An 18854-nucleotide genomic window follows, 5' to 3' on the forward strand; every position below is an offset into this window, starting at 1 on the left:
CATTACACTTGGCCACCACGAAGTCCCGATTGTAATCCTATGGATTTTTGCGTATGGGGATTTGTAAAATCCCTTGTTTACAAAGACAATCCTGAAACTCGTGAGGAACTGTGGCAAAAAATTGTAAAGGCAGTGGATATCATTAGGGATGAACAAATATTATTTAACATAAGAAGATCATTTTCTAAACGGATTGGAAAATGCATTGAAGCTGACGGTGGTCGCTTTGAACACTTACTCTAATGCAGTTCATTTTAATTGTTATTATTGTTTCCTCTTTTTGTTCGATGTTATTATTATTAAAATGTTTAAATAAATTATAGTCGTTATTAAAATCGATTTTTAATATAGTAATTATGTTAATATTTTTGTAACATCAACTTATGTTTGTGGATAGTTAAATTATATCTGAAAAATAGATCAGAACTATACTAATTTATCATTTATCATCTTAAAAAGTAATAATATAAAAATTTTAATGTTCATAATTTAAGAAAAAGCGAAATTATTAAAAAAACAACGAAATTAAAGTATTAACTTTAACCAACTCTATCTTCGTTATTATTAACAATTGGACTAAGATAAATTGAATTAAATCGTAATAATTTTACGATTTAACCCAATTTATCTTAGTCCAATTGTAAATAAAGACTTTTTCACCGCCAACTAATGTTTATTGAGCATAGTGAAATTTTGCAATGTGCGCTTAAACAGTGATTATCTCGGGAACGGAGAACTTTAGAGAATATTGATAGGTATACCAAATTTATGTAAAAATGTCTGAGAAACTGTTTTATGTTATGTGAGTTGTAAAAATTTTAACGATGAAAAAGATATGACTGCTTTAAGGGTGGTTTTTTAAGGTAGACAGCGCCATCTGAAAAAGAAATCAAAACTAATACCAATTTATTATTTATCGTCTAAAAAAATACTAATGTACCAATTTTCATGTTCATAATGTAAGAGACAACGAAATTATTAAAGAAAAACGAAAATAAAGTATTAACTTTAACCATCTGTATCTTCGTTATTATTAACAATTGGACTAAGATAAATTGGGTTAAATCGTAATAATTATATGTAAGGAATTCACTGTTGCTCTGTGTCCCATTAGTAACGGACCACCCTGTATATACAATTTCGTTGATATTTTCTAAGATAAAAGTTACCCCTTTACCTACCAGACAGCATGAAAATCTCTAAAAACGGTCAAAAAGTGATGTATAACGTGGTCCAATTAACACTGGCCCTGAAAGCTTTTAAAGTTATAAGATGGTATTCACATTCGCGTTCTTTGCCAATACTTTAAATCTACAATAATACAAATAAATCAATGCGATAGCAATGTTATAGAGAGGAGATTACTTGTGTATGTTTAAAATGAGTACACTTTTATGTTTGATTGATGGAGAAGTGACCGAACTTGATTGGTATCTTTCACCAATGTCTTGATTTTTGTCCCATTTCAATTTATACTACAATTACTTCTTCTTATAAAACTGTAAAAAAAAAATTTTAGAATTATTAAATCTTTATAAATAGACATTTTTCGATATTAAAGTGTGGGTTCATACAAAAAATAAAACAAATTTATTATCGAAAAATGGCACATAGTATATTATGTACGTATTGTATATTACATATAGTTGATAATCATCGTTCAAGTTCGTATTTCTAGCTGAATTACCTAAATTATTTTCATCATCACGCAATAGTTTATTCATATATACTTTGTATTTTTTTGTTCTTTATATGTACCGTAAAAACACATTCGCTTTTAACGTTTATACATTTTTTTTCTTTAAATCTTGTTTTTTAAGCTTTACAGCACTAATCACTCGATTTTTTCTTGTAGAAACGAAACGCAAAAACAAAATAAAAGAATATTAATGGGGAAAGAAAAATATTGCGATGCGTTTTCGACGGTTTCTTCTCGCCCTCGTTTCCTTTGTTAACTACAAAAATATATCTTCATAAAATGTCCAAACAATTTACAAAATCCGGTTAAGGGAGGGAGGGCGCGAATCGACAGTGTGAATTTGCATCGTAACATTTTTTTTTCGACAATTTAATTCATTTTTGAGCGAAAAGTTTGAAAATAATTTGCTGCCGGGTTATCTCTAGATTAAAAAAAAATGTGTCTCTTTGTTTTCTTTATAAAATCGACGAAAGTCTTGGTTTGCTGCCGGCGCTTTGGCTGCCCCGAATGGAATGGATTCTATTATTTAGTTTAACTATAAATTAATGAAAACAATCGAGATGGTTATTTTTTTCTTCAATATACTATGTTGATCTTTTTACGAATTATTGCAAGAAAAAAAAAACAAAAAGAAAGAATTAAAATAAATCGGGGGGTGATCTTTTGTGGTTTTGTTTCTTTAAGATAAATAATTTTAGTGTTTATGTAAACAATCATAAATATTAAAGATAACTTACTTTAATAATAAGAGAGCACGATTTTTGTTTTATTTTACCTAAATTTCTTATAGAAATTAATTTAAATAAATAGTAAAATTATTTAAATCAAAAAAATTCAGTTTTCACCCCCTAAAATAATATTAAATAAAATAAAAACGAAAACAAAATTTTCATTAAAATAATAGTTTCAATCTGAAAAATTGCGTTTCTTCACATCATTTAATTAATTATTTATTGTCTATTGCAGGCTGTCAATTTTATCCTTTTCCTTTTGAATACTATTGTTTCTTTTAAATTCTTTCTTTTTAAATATAATTTGAATTAATTGAAACTATTAACGCTTCTCTCTTGGCTGTAACAAATTAAAAAAAAATAAAACAATATAAATACGATTCACTAATAAAAAAATTAGAGGGGAAAGTACTAAAGACGAAATATTACATTCCTTACTAATTGCTAAAAAATAAATCCTAATAAAATAAAAAGTTATGAATAAGTTGATGCGTTTACAAACTAAAAATAAAATAATTATAACTTAACATGTAATAAAAACTAAAAAAAGTAAAGGTACAAGTATTTCTTAGTACAAGTACCTTAAATAAGTAGTTGCACAATTTTTTTTATATGATCAGAGAAAAAAATAATTATAATATAATAATTGATAAAAAACGAAAAAAAGAAGAAAGGTAATAATAAACAGTTCGGTCGATAATCTATAAATATAGAACACTTCTTTTAAATTAAAAAAAAAACGATCGCTTATTTCTTCTTTTCATTTTAAAATGAACTCGTGTTCGCGTTTTTTTAACACGAGGCACAAAAACTATATTTAAATATTTACAAATTTGTGACACAGGGATTAATTAAAACGTTATTACGATTTTTGCCAAAACATTCTTTTCCATTAAAATAACTTAATTGGCAAAAATGTAATAAACAAAGGGATTTTGTCGTCGTTTGATGTTGTCGTGCAATTAAAGCGAAAACTAAAAATTCCGGTTACTAATTTTATTTTTACTGGCGCGTTTAGATTCGAAAAAAACAATTCGATTAATTGTCTCGAATTCGAAGCATTAAAAAAGATAATTATAATTATTTTAATTAATATTTTTGAAACGATAAATTAATTAATTTTTAATCATTTGGCACATAACTTTTTATGATAAAAATGCCTCAAAATGATTTTTTTAAAATCATTTTAATCTAATTGTTTTCTTCGAATCCGTTCTTAATTAAACCACACGATTTTTCTTTCTAGATAAAAAAAATTATTATTTTAGTGAGAGAGAGAAAATAGAGAGAAAAAAATGAAATCATAAATTACAGTATCACTACAGAATTCCCTTTTCTTTTAAAAAAATATAATGTTTGTTTATAAAATGATGGATTTGATGAAAATGATGCGAGCCGCTTCTTTTGTACGATTATGTGTATGTACATTGGAATTTTTCAACTTTTTTTAGTTCGTTTTTTATTTTTCGTTCACTAGCAATGCTATTGGGGCTGCCCTGTGTTATGAGGCAAGTTTGGTGGGGGGCCCTATAACAAAAAAAAATACATTAAAATAAAAATGTTTTAAAAAAAGTATTCAATACCTACAGATATTGCTGGATAATGTGGCGCTGTGAGCATATGATGAGAAGCTGGTCCCAATTTTGGCCCGTCTTCAGCCTTTTCTTCTTCTCGTCGTTTTAAACACGCCGCTTTAGGATTCAAATTTCGTTCTAAAAATTATAAACAAACATATTTATTAATTAATACTGCTATATTTTACTTAATAAAAGAAAAAGTTAGATATATTTGACCTTGATAATTTTAATATATGACAATTATTGCCCTAGATCAGTGATAGTAAATTTTAAATTCATTATTAAATTATCCAGTTATCCGTCGAAATGTGCCAATATCATTTTCTGAACCCAGAATTAAATTACAGCTTAAAAGCTACAATCTACCTGTCACTGAAGTAACAAGACTTACTAACAAGAAAAAATATCCAATTCTTTTACATCTTACTCCGAATGAATAAGTTAAAAACATTTTTAACAATAAGGAAATCTCTACAGCTAGAATAATCACTGAATAATTCCTCAAACTGCTTTAAAGCCCACCCACAAACTTCTATACAACTATAGAAGCGACCATACAGAGCTTTAAAAGAAAAATTCTCGTCTGCAGAACTTCATACTATCAATTTTATAGTAGTCATCCTAGATCGAATCAACCTCGAAGTCATAATAGTCCTGTTTTGGTTCAAGAGTTCTGAACCGTTCTGCGCATTCGGATAATATGCAATATGTATGCGTGTAATATGTATATATTACCTCCACCAATGTGGTTGAAGGTAATCGCCATATAATAATAATAATAATAATAGACTTTATTTTTTTTTTTTCACTAGTAATACAAAATAAAAACAATGCTTGTAAACTTAAAAAAGAAACAAAAATACAAAAGCGAGAAAAAAAAAATAGGCGAAGTTCGGTCTTAAACCGTTTTTCAACTTAACCATGAGAGAAAAAAAAAATATATTATGGAAAACAAAAGTAAATCAAAACAAAAGCAAATTAATAAACGACTATACAAACTAGAATTAACTGAAGCGTGCACATCAAAAATAGTAAATAAATAAGAATAATGACAACAACGTATGTAGGTAAAAACAAAGGCAAGAAGAAGCACAGAGAGCTCTCAACCTGCATCAAATAACAATGCAAAGTATTTCCGTTTAAATGAGTTCTGAGACAATGATTTTCTGATGTCCAATGGAATATTATTGAATATTTTAGTAATCTGGTAACTAAAGCATTTTTTAAAAAATTGAAGGTTGTCTACTGGAGGAGTCAGTGTACCTCTAAATCTTAGATTCAATGTATGGACATCGGCTCGAAATCGAATCCTGTTATAAAGGTAAGGGGGCTGTTGATAATTTATCACTTTATAATACAAACAGGCTGAATGCAAAATTCTTCGGTTCTGCATATTCAACCAGTTTACATCGACCAATCGATCACTAACATGCTGCCGACGTTTAATACCATAAATTAGTCGTAAACAGGAATTTTGTACCTTTTGTATCTTCCTCTTTGCGAGATATGAAATGAAAGTAGAATATATCACATCGCAATAATTAAAATGCGATAATACAAATGATTCACAGAGCATAGTCTTAAGCTTTCTATTTAAGAAATTTCGACAGTTGTAAATGAGTTTTAAGTTACAGTACGCTAATTGGGTACATTTATTAACGTGATCATTGAATTTCAGTGCGTCATCAATTAATAGTCCCAGACTTTTTACAGTATTACTACATGTAACACTTGTGTTGTTTACAAAAATATTAAGTTTGGATAAGAGAATCTGTCTCGATCTTTTAGGCGCAAAAAGGATTAATTCGGTCTTTGATGGGTTAATGTATAGATTGTGACGTTCAGAAATATCAGCTATACTCTGAAGATCAGAGTTAATACGTTCACAAGCAGCTGTCACATCAGACGGCGGAAAGGAGCAGTACAGTTGAGTGTCATCAGCGTAAAAATGCGATCTACAAAATTTTATGAAGGTTTTAAAATGACATGTATACACAGTATACAAAAGAGGTCCAAGAATGGATCCTCGTGGTACACCCGACGATAAACTCAACGCACCCGAGATACTGTCACCAACAATAACTGACTGTCGACGATTTTTCAAATAACTCCGCAGCAATTCAACGGCCCCGTCATCCAGTCCAACAAATTGCAAAATAGAACACAGTAGGTCATGGTTGATTGTGTCAAATGCTTTGGAAAAATCTACAAGACACAAAACTGTGGCATTTCCCTTGTCTATTTCAGATACCACATCATCTATAATGGAAATCAATGCGGTGGTACAGCTGAAGCCAGGTCTAAATCCAGACTGCATTTCTGGCAAGATATTGTTTTTGTCTATAAAATCACGCAGTTGAAAAGCTAGAACCTTTTCAGTTACTTTCGATAGTACAGGAAGGATGCCTATGGGTCTTAAATGCATAAAATCAATAGGATTAATTTTATTTAAATGCATAACTTCAAATGACAAACAATAACGTCCGTCCAGAAATAATAATAATACTTTATTGAGTCAAGATATAAATACTGAAAAATAATGAAATATCAATCAGTGGACAAATATATAATTCAACTGGTGTGAAGTTATCCATAAATCCCAGCAATAAACTTAAAACATTAATAATTCCGTAACCAATACGATTTGGGTAACCAAATTTCACACACAGGTCACTCTTACCCTCAAGAACAGCTAACCACCCCCATTTGGTAAAAAAAAAATTTTTCAACCCTCACCCCCGAAAAAGGGATGTTTTCGCCCTGATGGGCACCTTCGAATTAAACGAAATTCTACCACATAATAGAACACACTTCTAAGTATTTTTATCAATTTTCAAAACACCGTAAGCCCTAACGGTTTTCGAGAAAAAAAATCAGTATTATAAACCGCGGATGGGACTTTAGGGGTGAATTTGACCCCGTTGGGCACCTTCAAAATTGATGAAATTTTAGGATGATTTAGAGGATGCCTTTAGCAATTGAAATCAACCATCCAAACACCGTAATGTATTACGGTTTCCGAGAAAAAAAATGTGTTATTAGACACTATAGGTACAGAGCGCGGCGCGGACTTTGGGGGTGAATTTGACCCCGTTGGGCACCTCCAAAATTGACGAAATTTTAGGATGATTTAGAGGATGCCTTTAGCGATTGAAATCAACCATCCAAACACCGTAATGTATTACGGTTTCCGAGAAAAAAAATGTGTTATTAGACACTATAGGTATACAGCGCGGCGCGGACTTTGGGGGTGAATTTGACCCCGTTGGGCACCTCCAAAATTGACGAAATTTTAGGATGATTTAGAGGATTCCTTTAGCAATTGATATCAACCATCCAAACACCGTAATGTATTACGGTTTCCGAGAAAAAAAAATGTGTTATTAGACACTATAGGTATACAGCGCGGCGCGGACTTTGGGGGTGAATTTGACCCCGTTGGGCACCTCCAAAATTGACGAAATTTTAGGATGATTTAGAGGATGCCTTTAGCAATTGATATCAACCATCCAAACACCGTAATGTATTACGGTTTCCGAGAAAAAAAATGTGTTATTAGACACTATAGGTATACAGCGCGGCGCGGACTTTGGGGGTGAATTTGACCCCGTTGGGCACCTCCAAAATTGACGAAATTTTAGGATGATTTAGAGGATGCCTTTAGCGATTGATATCAACCATCCAAACACCGTAATGTATTACGGTTTCCGAGAAAAAAAATGTGTTATTAGACACTATAGGTACAGAGCGCGGCGCGGACTTTGGGGGTGAATTTGACCCCGTTGGCCACCTCCAAAATTGACGAAATTTTAGGATGATTTAGAGGATGCCTTTAGCGATTGAAATCAACCATCCAAACACCGTAATGTATTACGGTTTCCGAGAAAAAAAATGTGTTATTAGACACTATAGGTATACAGCGCGGCGCGGACTTTGGGGGTGAATTTGACCCCGTTGGGCACCTCCAAAATTGACGAAATTTTAGGATGATTTAGAGGATTCCTTTAGCAATTGATATCAACCATCCAAACACCGTAATGTATTACGGTTTCCGAGAAAAAAAAATGTGTTATTAGACACTATAGGTATACAGCGCGGCGCGGACTTTGGGGGTGAATTTGACCCCGTTGGGCACCTCCAAAATTGACGAAATTTTAGGATGATTTAGAGGATGCCTTTAGCAATTGATATCAACCATCCAAACACCGTAATGTATTACGGTTTCCGAGAAAAAAAATGTGTTATTAGACACTATAGGTATACAGCGCGGCGCGGACTTTGGGGGTGAATTTGACCCCGTTGGGCACCTCCAAAATTGACGAAATTTTAGGATGATTTAGAGGATGCCTTTAGCGATTGATATCAACCATCCAAACACCGTAATGTATTACGGTTTCCGAGAAAAAAAATGTGTTATTAGACACTATAGGTATACAGCGCGGCGCGGACTTTGGGGGTGAATTTGACCCCGTTGGGCACCTCCAAAATTGACGAAATTTTAGGATGATTTAGAGGATGCCTTTAGCGATTGATATCAACCATCCAAACACCGTAATGTATTACGGTTTCCGAGAAAAAAAATGTGTTATTAGACACTATAGGTATACAGCGCGGCGCGGACTTTGGGGGTGAATTTGACCCCGTTGGGCACCTCCAAAATTGACGAAATTTTAGGATGATTTAGAGGATGCCTTTAGCGATTGATATCAACCATCCAAACACCGTAATGTATTACGGTTTCCGAGAAAAAAAATGTGTTATTAGACACTATAGGTACAGAGCGCGGCGCGGACTTTGGGGGTGAATTTGACCCCGTTGGCCACCTCCAAAATTGACGAAATTTTAGGATGATTTAGAGGATGCCTTTAGCGATTGAAATCAACCATCCAAACACCGTAATGTATTACGGTTTCCGAGAAAAAAAATGTGTTATTAGACACTATAGGTATACAGCGCGGCGCGGACTTTGGGGGTGAATTTGACCCCGTTGGGCACCTCCAAAATTGACGAAATTTTAGGATGATTTAGAGGATTCCTTTAGCAATTGATATCAACCATCCAAACACCGTAATGTATTACGGTTTCCGAGAAAAAAAAATGTGTTATTAGACACTATAGGTATACAGCGCGGCGCGGACTTTGGGGGTGAATTTGACCCCGTTGGGCACCTCCAAAATTGACGAAATTTTAGGATGATTTAGAGGATGCCTTTAGCAATTGATATCAACCATCCAAACACCGTAATGTATTACGGTTTCCGAGAAAAAAAATGTGTTATTAGACACTATAGGTATACAGCGCGGCGCGGACTTTGGGGGTGAATTTGACCCCGTTGGGCACCTCCAAAATTGACGAAATTTTAGGATGATTTAGAGGATGCCTTTAGCGATTGATATCAACCATCCAAACACCGTAATGTATTACGGTTTCCGAGAAAAAAAATGTGTTATTAGACACTATAGGTACAGAGCGCGGCGCGGACTTTGGGGGTGAATTTGACCCCGTTGGCCACCTCCAAAATTGACGAAATTTTAGGATGATTTAGAGGATGCCTTTAGCGATTGAAATCAACCATCCAAACACCGTAATGTATTACGGTTTCCGAGAAAAAAAAATGTGTTATTAGACACTATAGGTATACAGCGCGGCGCGGACTTTGGGGGTGAATTTGACCCCGTTGGGCACCTCCAAAATTGACGAAATTTTAGGATGATTTAGAGGATGCCTTTAGCAATTGATATCAACCATCCAAACACCGTAATGTATTACGGTTTCCGAGAAAAAAAATGTGTTATTAGACACTATAGGTATACAGCGCGGCGCGGACTTTGGGGGTGAATTTGACCCCGTTGGGCACCTCCAAAATTGACGAAATTTTAGGATGATTTAGAGGATGCCTTTAGCGATTGATATCAACCATCCAAACACCGTAATGTATTACGGTTTCCGAGAAAAAAAATGTGTTATTAGACACTATAGGTACAGAGCGCGGCGCGGACTTTGGGGGTGAATTTGACCCCGTTGGCCACCTCCAAAATTGACGAAATTTTAGGATGATTTAGAGGATGCCTTTAGCGATTGAAATCAACCATCCAAACACCGTAATGTATTACGGTTTCCGAGAAAAAAAATGTGTTATTAGACACTATAGGTACACAGCGCGGCGCGGACTTTGGGGGTGAATTTGACCCCGTTGGGCACCTCCAAAATTGACGAAATTTTAGGATGATTTAGAGGATGCCTTTAGCGATTGATATCAACCATCCAAACACCGTAATGTATTACGGTTTCCGAGAAAAAAAATGTGTTATTAGACACTATAGGTACAGAGCGCGGCGCGGACTTTGGGGGTGAATTTGACCCCGTTGGGCACCTCCAAAATTGACGAAATTTTAGGATGATTTAGAGGATGCCTTTAGCAATTGATATCAACCATCCAAACACCGTAATGTATTACGGTTTCCGAGAAAAAAAATGTGTTATTAGACACTATAGGTACAGAGCGCGGCGCGGACTTTGGGGGTGAATTTGACCCCGTTGGGCACCTCCAAAATTGACGAAATTTTAGGATGATTTAGAGGATGCCTTTAGCGATTGAAATCAACCATCCAAACACCGTAATGTATTACGGTTTCCGAGAAAAAAAATGTGTTATTAGACTCTATAGGTACACAGCGCGGCGCGGACTTTGGGGGTGAATTTGACCCCGTTGGGCACCTCCAAAATTGACGAAATTTTAGGATGATTTAGAGGATGCCTTTAGCGATTGATATCAACCATCCAAACACCGTAATGTATTACGGTTTCCGAGAAAAAAAATGTGTTATTAGACACTATAGGTACAGAGCGCGGCGCGGACTTTGGGGGTGAATTTGACCCCGTTGGGCACCTCCAAAATTGACGAAATTTTAGGATGATTTAGAGGATGCCTTTAGCAATTGATATCAACCATCCAAACACCGTAATGTATTACGGTTTCCGAGAAAAAAAATGTGTTATTAGACACTATAGGTACAGAGCGCGGCGCGGACTTTGGGGGTGAATTTGACCCCGTTGGGCACCTCCAAAATTGACGAAATTTTAGGATGATTTAGAGGATGCCTTTAGCGATTGAAATCAACCATCCAAACACCGTAATGTATTACGGTTTCCGAGAAAAAAAATGTGTTATTAGACACTATAGGTATACAGCGCGGCGCGGACTTTGGGGGTGAATTTGACCCCGTTGGGCACCTCCAAAATTGACGAAATTTTAGGATGATTTAGAGGATGCCTTTAGCAATTGATATCAACCATCCAAACACCGTAATGTATTACGGTTTCCGAGAAAAAAAATGTGTTATTAGACACTATAGGTACAGAGCGCGGCGCGGACTTTGGGGGTGAATTTGACCCCGTTGGGCACCTCCAAAATTGACGAAATTTTAGGATGATTTAGAGGATGCCTTTAGCAATTGATATCAACCATCCAAACACCGTAATGTATTACGGTTTCCGAGAAAAAAAATGTGTTATTAGACACTATAGGTACAGAGCGCGGCGCGGACTTTGGGGGTGAATTTGACCCCGTTGGGCACCTCCAAAATTGACGAAATTTTAGGATGATTTAGAGGATGCCTTTAGCGATTGAAATCAACCATCCAAACACCGTAATGTATTACGGTTTCCGAGAAAAAAAATGTGTTATTAGACACTATAGGTATACAGCGCGGCGCGGACTTTGGGGGTGAATTTGACCCCGTTGGGCACCTCCAAAATTGACGAAATTTTAGGATGATTTAGAGGATGCCTTTAGCGATTGATATCAACCATCCAAACACCGTAATGTATTACGGTTTCCGAGAAAAAAAATGTGTTATTAGACACTATAGGTACACAGCGCGGCGCGGACTTTGGGGGGTGAATTTGACCCCGTTGGGCACCTCCAAAATTGATGAAATTTTAGGATGATTTGGAGGGCGGACTTTTGATAGAAAAAAAACTTTTGATAGAGAAAGAAATTTATTATATTAATGGTCTGTTTTACTTATAATTAAATTGTGTAATGGATTGAGAATATGATTATAATTACTTGCTACCGCGTTGCAGACCGTTTCCAACCCTTGTTCATTTAAGTAAATGCCATCCCTGTGTAGAAATTTGTATTAAATACATAAAAAAAGAAACATTTTTACGTTTTGTTACCCTTCCATCATGGTTCTGTTAACAATTGCTTCAATGTCGGTACAATTGATTTGCTTTTCAGCACAAAACCGTCGAATGTAATGATTGATTTCCTATAAAGGCATGGAGAGTATTTATTTATAGCATGACAGAGAAGTTATAATATCTTACGTTCACAGACTCGAAGTTTTTGCAGGGAGGAATTGTGCAAATTTGTATTCCTTTAGGATTTAAGGAAAGAAGGAAGCAGAAGAGGTGAGAATATTGGGACTTCAGTTGGGATGGTGATGTTTTATGGAGTATATCTTTAGTTCTTATCATTATAACGATATGACGTTCAACAATATCTCCACAATACCAAGGGTAACATGTTTTTGGAATACACTTTGCGCGCCGCAAAAGTTTTAGTATTGTTTGACCGCCTACTGCTAAGTCGAGGAAATATTTTCCGTTGCTTGACTGTTTTGGTTGTCGTCCTAAAATATATACCATTAGTAGGAATTAATTTCACATCTGTTAGAACAAATACTTTGTAGTTAGTTCTAGTACGTAGCATTCGGCAAAAATTACTATCGCCCAAAAACAGTAATTTCGTCGACATCTTCACTGGTCACTGGTTTTAACAAGAGATAACTAGAACAGCTGATCTGTGCAATAGCTGAGGAATCTTTATATATTATAAGTTTACTCCTCACCTTTCGGGCAAAATCTAAAAAATGTGTATGACGCTCTAAAACAACACCGAATAAGTCGGCAACTATTTTCCCGGAATGCACTTATAATGCAAAAAATATGGACATATTTTTTCCTTAATACCTGCGCCTTTTGTAACTGCACGTGGCGGAGTTCTTACCCTTTGCCAGTAACGACTAAAAGCCCATAAAACTACAAAATGCCTTTCTTAACAAAATTTATTTTTTCCATGAAATATTAAGAGTTTCGCAGTTTTCATAATCTATTAAAATCGCTAAAGGCACCTACTATCTGCTCTACATACGTGTACAATTTAATAACGAAATTGTTTCTCTGAAGCCGTGGTCGGTGTTTGGATGGTCGATTTAAATTGCTAAAGGCATCCTCTAAATCATCCTAAAATTTCATCAATTTTGGAGGTGCCCAACGGGGTCAAATTCACCCCCAAAGTCCGCGCCGCGCTCTGTACCTATAGTCTAATAACACATTTTTTTTCTCGGAAACCGTAATACATTACGGTGTTTGGATGGTTGATTTCAATCGCTAAAGGCATCCTCTAAATCATCCTAAAATTTCATCAATTTTGGAGATGCCCAACGGGGTCAAATTCACCCCCAAGGTCCGCGCCGCGCTGTGTACCTATAGTGTCTAATAACACATTTTTTTTCTCGGAAACCGTAATACCTTACGGTGTTTGGATGGTTGATTTCAATCGCTAAAGGCATCCTCTAAATCATCCTAAAATTTCGTCAATTTTGGAGGTGCCCAACGGGGTCAAATTCACCCCCAAAGTCCGCGCCGCGATCTGTCCCTATAGTGTCTAATAACACATTTTTTTTCTCGGAAACCGTAATACCTTACGGTGTTTGGATGGTTGATTTCAATCGCTAAAGGCATCCTCTAAATCATCCTAAAATTTCATCAATTTTGGAGGTGCCCAACGGGGTCAAATTCACCCCCAAAGTCCGCGCCGCGCTGTATACCTATAGTGTCTAATAACACATTTTTTTTCTCGGAAACCGTAATACATTACGGTGTTTGGATGGTTGATATCAATTGCTAAAGGCATCCTCTAAATCATCCTAAAATGTCGTCAATTTTGGAGGTGCCCAACGGGGTCAAATTCACCCCCAAAGTCCGCGCCGCGCTGTATACCTATAGTGTCTAATAACACTTTTTTTTTTCTCGGAAACCGTAATACATTACGGTGTTTGGATGGTTGATTTCAATCGCTAAAGGCATCCTCTAAATCATCCTAAAATTTCGTCAATTTTGGAGGTGCCCAACGGGGTCAAATTCACCCCCAAAGTCCGCGCCGCGCTGTGTACCTATAGTGTCTAATAACACATTTTTTTTCTCGGAAACCATTATACCTTACGGTGTTTGGATGGTTGATTTCAATTGCTAAAGGCATCCTCTAAATCATCCTAAAATTTCATCAATTTTGAAGGTGCCCAACGGGGTCAAATTCACCCCTAAAGTCCCATCCGCGGTTTATAATACTGATTTTTTTTCTCGAAAACCGTTAGGGCTTACGGTGTTTTGAAAATTGATAAAAATACTTAGAAGTGTGTTCTATTATGTGGTAGAATTTCGTTTAATTCGAAGGTGCCCATCAGGGTGAAAACATCCCTTTTTCGGGGGTGAGGGTTGAAAAATTTTTTTTTTACCAAATGGGGGTGGTTAGCTGTTCTTGAGGGTAAGAGTGACCTGTGTGTGAAATTTGGTTACCCAAATCGTATTGGTTACGGAATTATTAATGTTTTAAGTTTATTGCTGGGATTTATGGATAACTTCACACCAGTTATAATTCAAGCTCAATTGGTATAAGAGCAGAAAAAGCAAATGTGTAAACGGCCGTAAAACAGTAATACCAAAAAGAAATGTTCCAATTGAACACAATAAAAATAAAAGTACCTATTACAAAAATCTACCTAGTCAGCACACTTCGCAAAACCGGGAATCAAATTCTAAAAACGAGCACAACCTAGTACGAAAATGAACACTGGAAGATTGAGAACCTATGAGAAGGAATATTTATACAAAATCTGTGCCGGAAATTCAAGTTATGAACATCCGTTTCGAACGTAATTTTATAATTGAGATAACGCGGTTTACAGGAAGTAGTAAGCCCATAGATAAAAGAGAAGTAATAAACCACAAATTTCTGTCAGATATTCAGCCAATCATTAGATAATAAAATCTACAATTCATGATCATCTCTTCGAAGATTATAGATAAAAAGAAGACACGAATTCTGTTCAACCTGAAAACTCTCGGGATAAACATAAACCAAATACGAGAATCATAAAGGAATCGTCTCAGACCCTATGACAAAAACATCTTACTGCAATAGAGACTTCTTAAGACGCCAAAAGCACGCCTACATACTAAATTAATATGATAAGCAAAAACAAGCTGATCATTAATGTTAAAACCCAAATTCCGTTATTTTATTACAAGCTTCCAAACGCTCACCAGGCAGGAAATCGGGATAAAGTTGCGTAATCTTGAGCATATTGGTGATATGAACTATTCTTAAGTTTGAGAATTGTTGGTATAGATTATAAATAAGATAGGACTAAAGATAGATCCGATCAGATCAGATAGAGCTGATAAACAAAGGATTAAGAATAAAGGAAAGTTTAAGAATAGCCAATAAACGGTCGTGATTCAACATATGAAATGCCTTACTAAAATCAGGTAGCATAAGTATAGTGGATCTATCAGCATCAAGAGCTCTATATACAGGTGTCTCACGTAACTATACCCCATTTTTGAATTCGGAGTGTTTTCAAACTGCAGCGCCAAAAAGAAGGGTTACTATTGGTCAGTTTTACACAAAAATTACACTAGGAAAATTCGAGATATTGCCGGCCGCTTAGAAACATTCGGATTTAGCCACACGTCTCTCAAGATGGCTAAACCCGAATGATTCTAGTTGTATGTAGGTCTTGTGTTCGTTCTAGTTATAGTGCTAGTGTAAAATTAGAACTAACACTAGACCTAGCACTAGAAAATATCTAAAGACTGAAGACGCACCGCTAAACCCGAAACTTCTTTAGTTTTAGTTCAATAAAAATATACAACATAATAATATCTTATGCTAACTAGCGCTACCTACCACTGCCATTAGAACTAACACTAGACTGAGAACTAGAAATATTCGGATTTAGCCGCACGTCTCTCAAGACGGCTAAACCCGAATGATTCTAGTTCTAAGTCTTGTGTTGGTTCTAGTTTTAGTTCAATACAAATATAGAAGTACAACATAGTAATATCTTATTCTCCCTAGCGCTACCTACCACTGCCAATAGAACACTAGACTGAGAACTAAAAACATTCGGATTTAACCGCACGTCTCCTAAGACGGCTAAACCCGAATGATTCTAGTTCTAATGATAATGTTAGTGTAAAACTTATACTAGTTTTCCACTATAATACTTTCTAGTTCTCGGTCTAGTGTTAGTTCTAGTTTTAGTTCAATAAAAATAAACAACATAGTGACATTTAATGCTAACTAGCGCTACCTACCACCTACCAGCCGTCTTAAGAGAGGTACAGCTAAACGGAATGTTTCTAGTTGTAGGTCTAGTGTTAGTTCTAGTATTAGTCTAGTTTTATTTGTTATTCAGCGCTAGATTATTGTATATTTTTATTGAACTATAACGGACACTACCTTCCCCGTATTAATCCGTTATATCGATGTTTTAGTGTAATGTCAAATTATATTGACATCTTGCAGTTTATGTGGGACAAAGTAAGTAGGTACGCACTGGTTTTAATTATGTTTAAACAAATAAGTAATTAAGTTTGTAACTAGTTTACTTAAAATCTTCTCTGGTTTTAAAAGTCCCGCCAGAAAACAGCTTTGAAAAATTACACTGTGTAAACGTGACTTTTCATCTTTCTCTAGTTTTTATTTCACCTTTTAATTATATGCGGCAAAATAATAAATTCCCTAATTAAAAAACCAAACAGTTTCGGGCATGTTTTAATAAATTTCCCAATATGAGGGAAACTACAACAAAATAGGCATAGGCAGGTTTATAGATGATTTGTAGAGAATTAAATTCCCTTTGTGGTAGGCTAAAAAAATATGAGGCGTTCCATTTAAAATTTTCGACTTTCTTGCTATTGAATATGGAGAAATGGTAAATCAATTTTTGACCACCTGTATATAAGATACTCTAATACAACAAATGACAATCTATTTGACAACATCTGATGAGTATCGCCTGATGAGTATCGCCTGATGAGTATCGCCTGATGAGTATCGCCTGATGAGTATCGTTTTAAAGAGCATAGTGAAATTTGACCTCCCTGTATAAGATATTCCAATACAACAAATGACGATCTATTTGACAACATCTGAAGAGTAATCGTGCCAAGGGAGAGCTTTTTTGAATAAGCGTTGGTGAAATTTGCCAAACAAAAATATAAAATTAAAATAATTCGAAAACGAAAAAATCTAGGTACCAATAACGTAAGACACCTGTATATATCATCAGTTCAATATCTTCATTAATTTTTTTTTAAACCACGGTATTTCCTACATATTAATGCACATATTGAGCACCTGTAAGAAGTATTTTTGAACCATGATAACCACGGCCGTTCTGCTTATCTAAAGCTAATAATCTAATGACATTCTTGAAATTTCAAGCTATCATCTGAACCAGAATAACTAAAAGAAAACGGCAATAGAAACAAAAAGGCGCCAATCTGAAGATTGCATTTCGTTTATATACGTTTTTTTATATTATAAAGGACTCTCAAATTAATAAAAATCAATATTTTAACTTAATTCTAGTTTACACGAAAATTCTGTATGCGGTTAATATATGTGCAAAGTTTGGCCACAATTGAGCCAGTAAATTTTGAAAATTCCTGCATGGCTAATGCTGATTTCTGCGTTTGCAACTCTGCATTTATGTTAACCAATTTTTACTCCAGTCACATCAATAATCTTCAAAATTATTATAAATCCGTTATTAAAGATTATAATATATATTATTATTAAAACACCACATAATTTGGCAGGTAATAATTCCCAAAGATATCACTTTATTTAATAAAAAAAGAAGGGATCAACCTCTTAAATAAAATTTTACTGTTTGCTTTGAAATGATAGAGTGATAAAATCGGTTTTTGAATTAATAATACCCAAACGATTTCATTTCTTCTACTCCAAATTCATAACAGCCTTTTTTAGGAAGTCATGCAATGGTTAAATAAAGGGTTACTTATAATAAGCAATTAAGAATCAATCGTACATATTTGGAACGATTGAGAATCGGTGATAGATATTAAAATTATATGAGTTTTCGGAAACGATTCAAAGTGATTGGAAGCAATTTTATTGAGGTCATTGGTGGCTATTCCGAATAAGTGATAGATATTGGGATGTATTGCGAGTCTGTTGAGAATAATTTCATAGAGTTGAGAATAATTGAGAACTTTTAAAAGCAACAAATATTGGGAATAACTGTATGATAACATTAAATATCTACAAAATAAATTATGTATTAAATATGAACATAATAATCCAGTTAGTGTTGAGTAAACAACATTACCAACCAAATGAATCATACAACCTATACAGAAAAGTTAAATAGTACCTTGTAAAAAAGTTTAAGCCCCGTTCTAATAATAAAAAACAGTTAGAGTAACAACTGAAAGAGCACAGACCAATGTTTCAATACTAAACGAACTAAAGATAAAAGACAAGTTGATCAAGTTGATTAATAGATATTTTGGACACCAGCGCAAAGCGGACCTTGTTGTAGAGGGAAAAATCGAAGGTAGAAGAGCATGGGGAAGATAATGTATAAGATGGACAGGCAGACTGAAAGTTCTGATGGGACACTTGATGCACCAGGCCATACTAATGGCGCAGAACCGGATGCAGCACCAAATCTTTCTAAAGGGTAGATGAACTGAGGAGGAAGATTAACATTAGCAAGATTACACAGGAAAAAATATAGACAA

The 18854-nt window shown here is 34.8% G+C and overlaps 1 protein-coding gene and 1 long non-coding RNA gene across 11 annotated transcripts in view; both read right to left on the reverse strand.

The window, feature by feature from the left end:
• Positions 1–1589: 1589 nt before the first annotated feature.
• LOC111415328 (transcription factor daughterless) overlaps positions 1590–18854 on the reverse strand; it is a 168840-nt gene continuing 151575 nt past the window's right edge. For all 10 annotated transcript variants that reach the window (XM_071198006.1, XM_071198004.1, XM_023046950.2 and 7 more), the window contains 2 exons: positions 4018–4142; positions 1590–3957 (listed from right to left, as the gene is read on the reverse strand). In XM_071198006.1, coding sequence (XP_071054107.1) covers positions 3913–3957; positions 4018–4142 — 170 coding nt within the window. In that variant the 3' untranslated portion in view covers positions 1590–3912. The remainder of the gene's footprint in view (positions 3958–4017; positions 4143–18854) is intronic.
• Positions 11750–13282, reverse strand: LOC139430731 (uncharacterized). Its single transcript, XR_011641113.1, has 3 exons — positions 12700–13282; positions 12192–12646; positions 11750–12134 (listed from the first exon to the last, which is right to left on the reverse strand). It is a non-coding gene; the product is annotated as an uncharacterized lncRNA (long non-coding RNA).

The sequence above is a fragment of the Onthophagus taurus genome, chromosome 7 (genome assembly GCF_036711975.1).
Source record: "Onthophagus taurus isolate NC chromosome 7, IU_Otau_3.0, whole genome shotgun sequence".
NCBI classification, from domain to species: domain Eukaryota; kingdom Metazoa; phylum Arthropoda; class Insecta; order Coleoptera; family Scarabaeidae; genus Onthophagus; species Onthophagus taurus.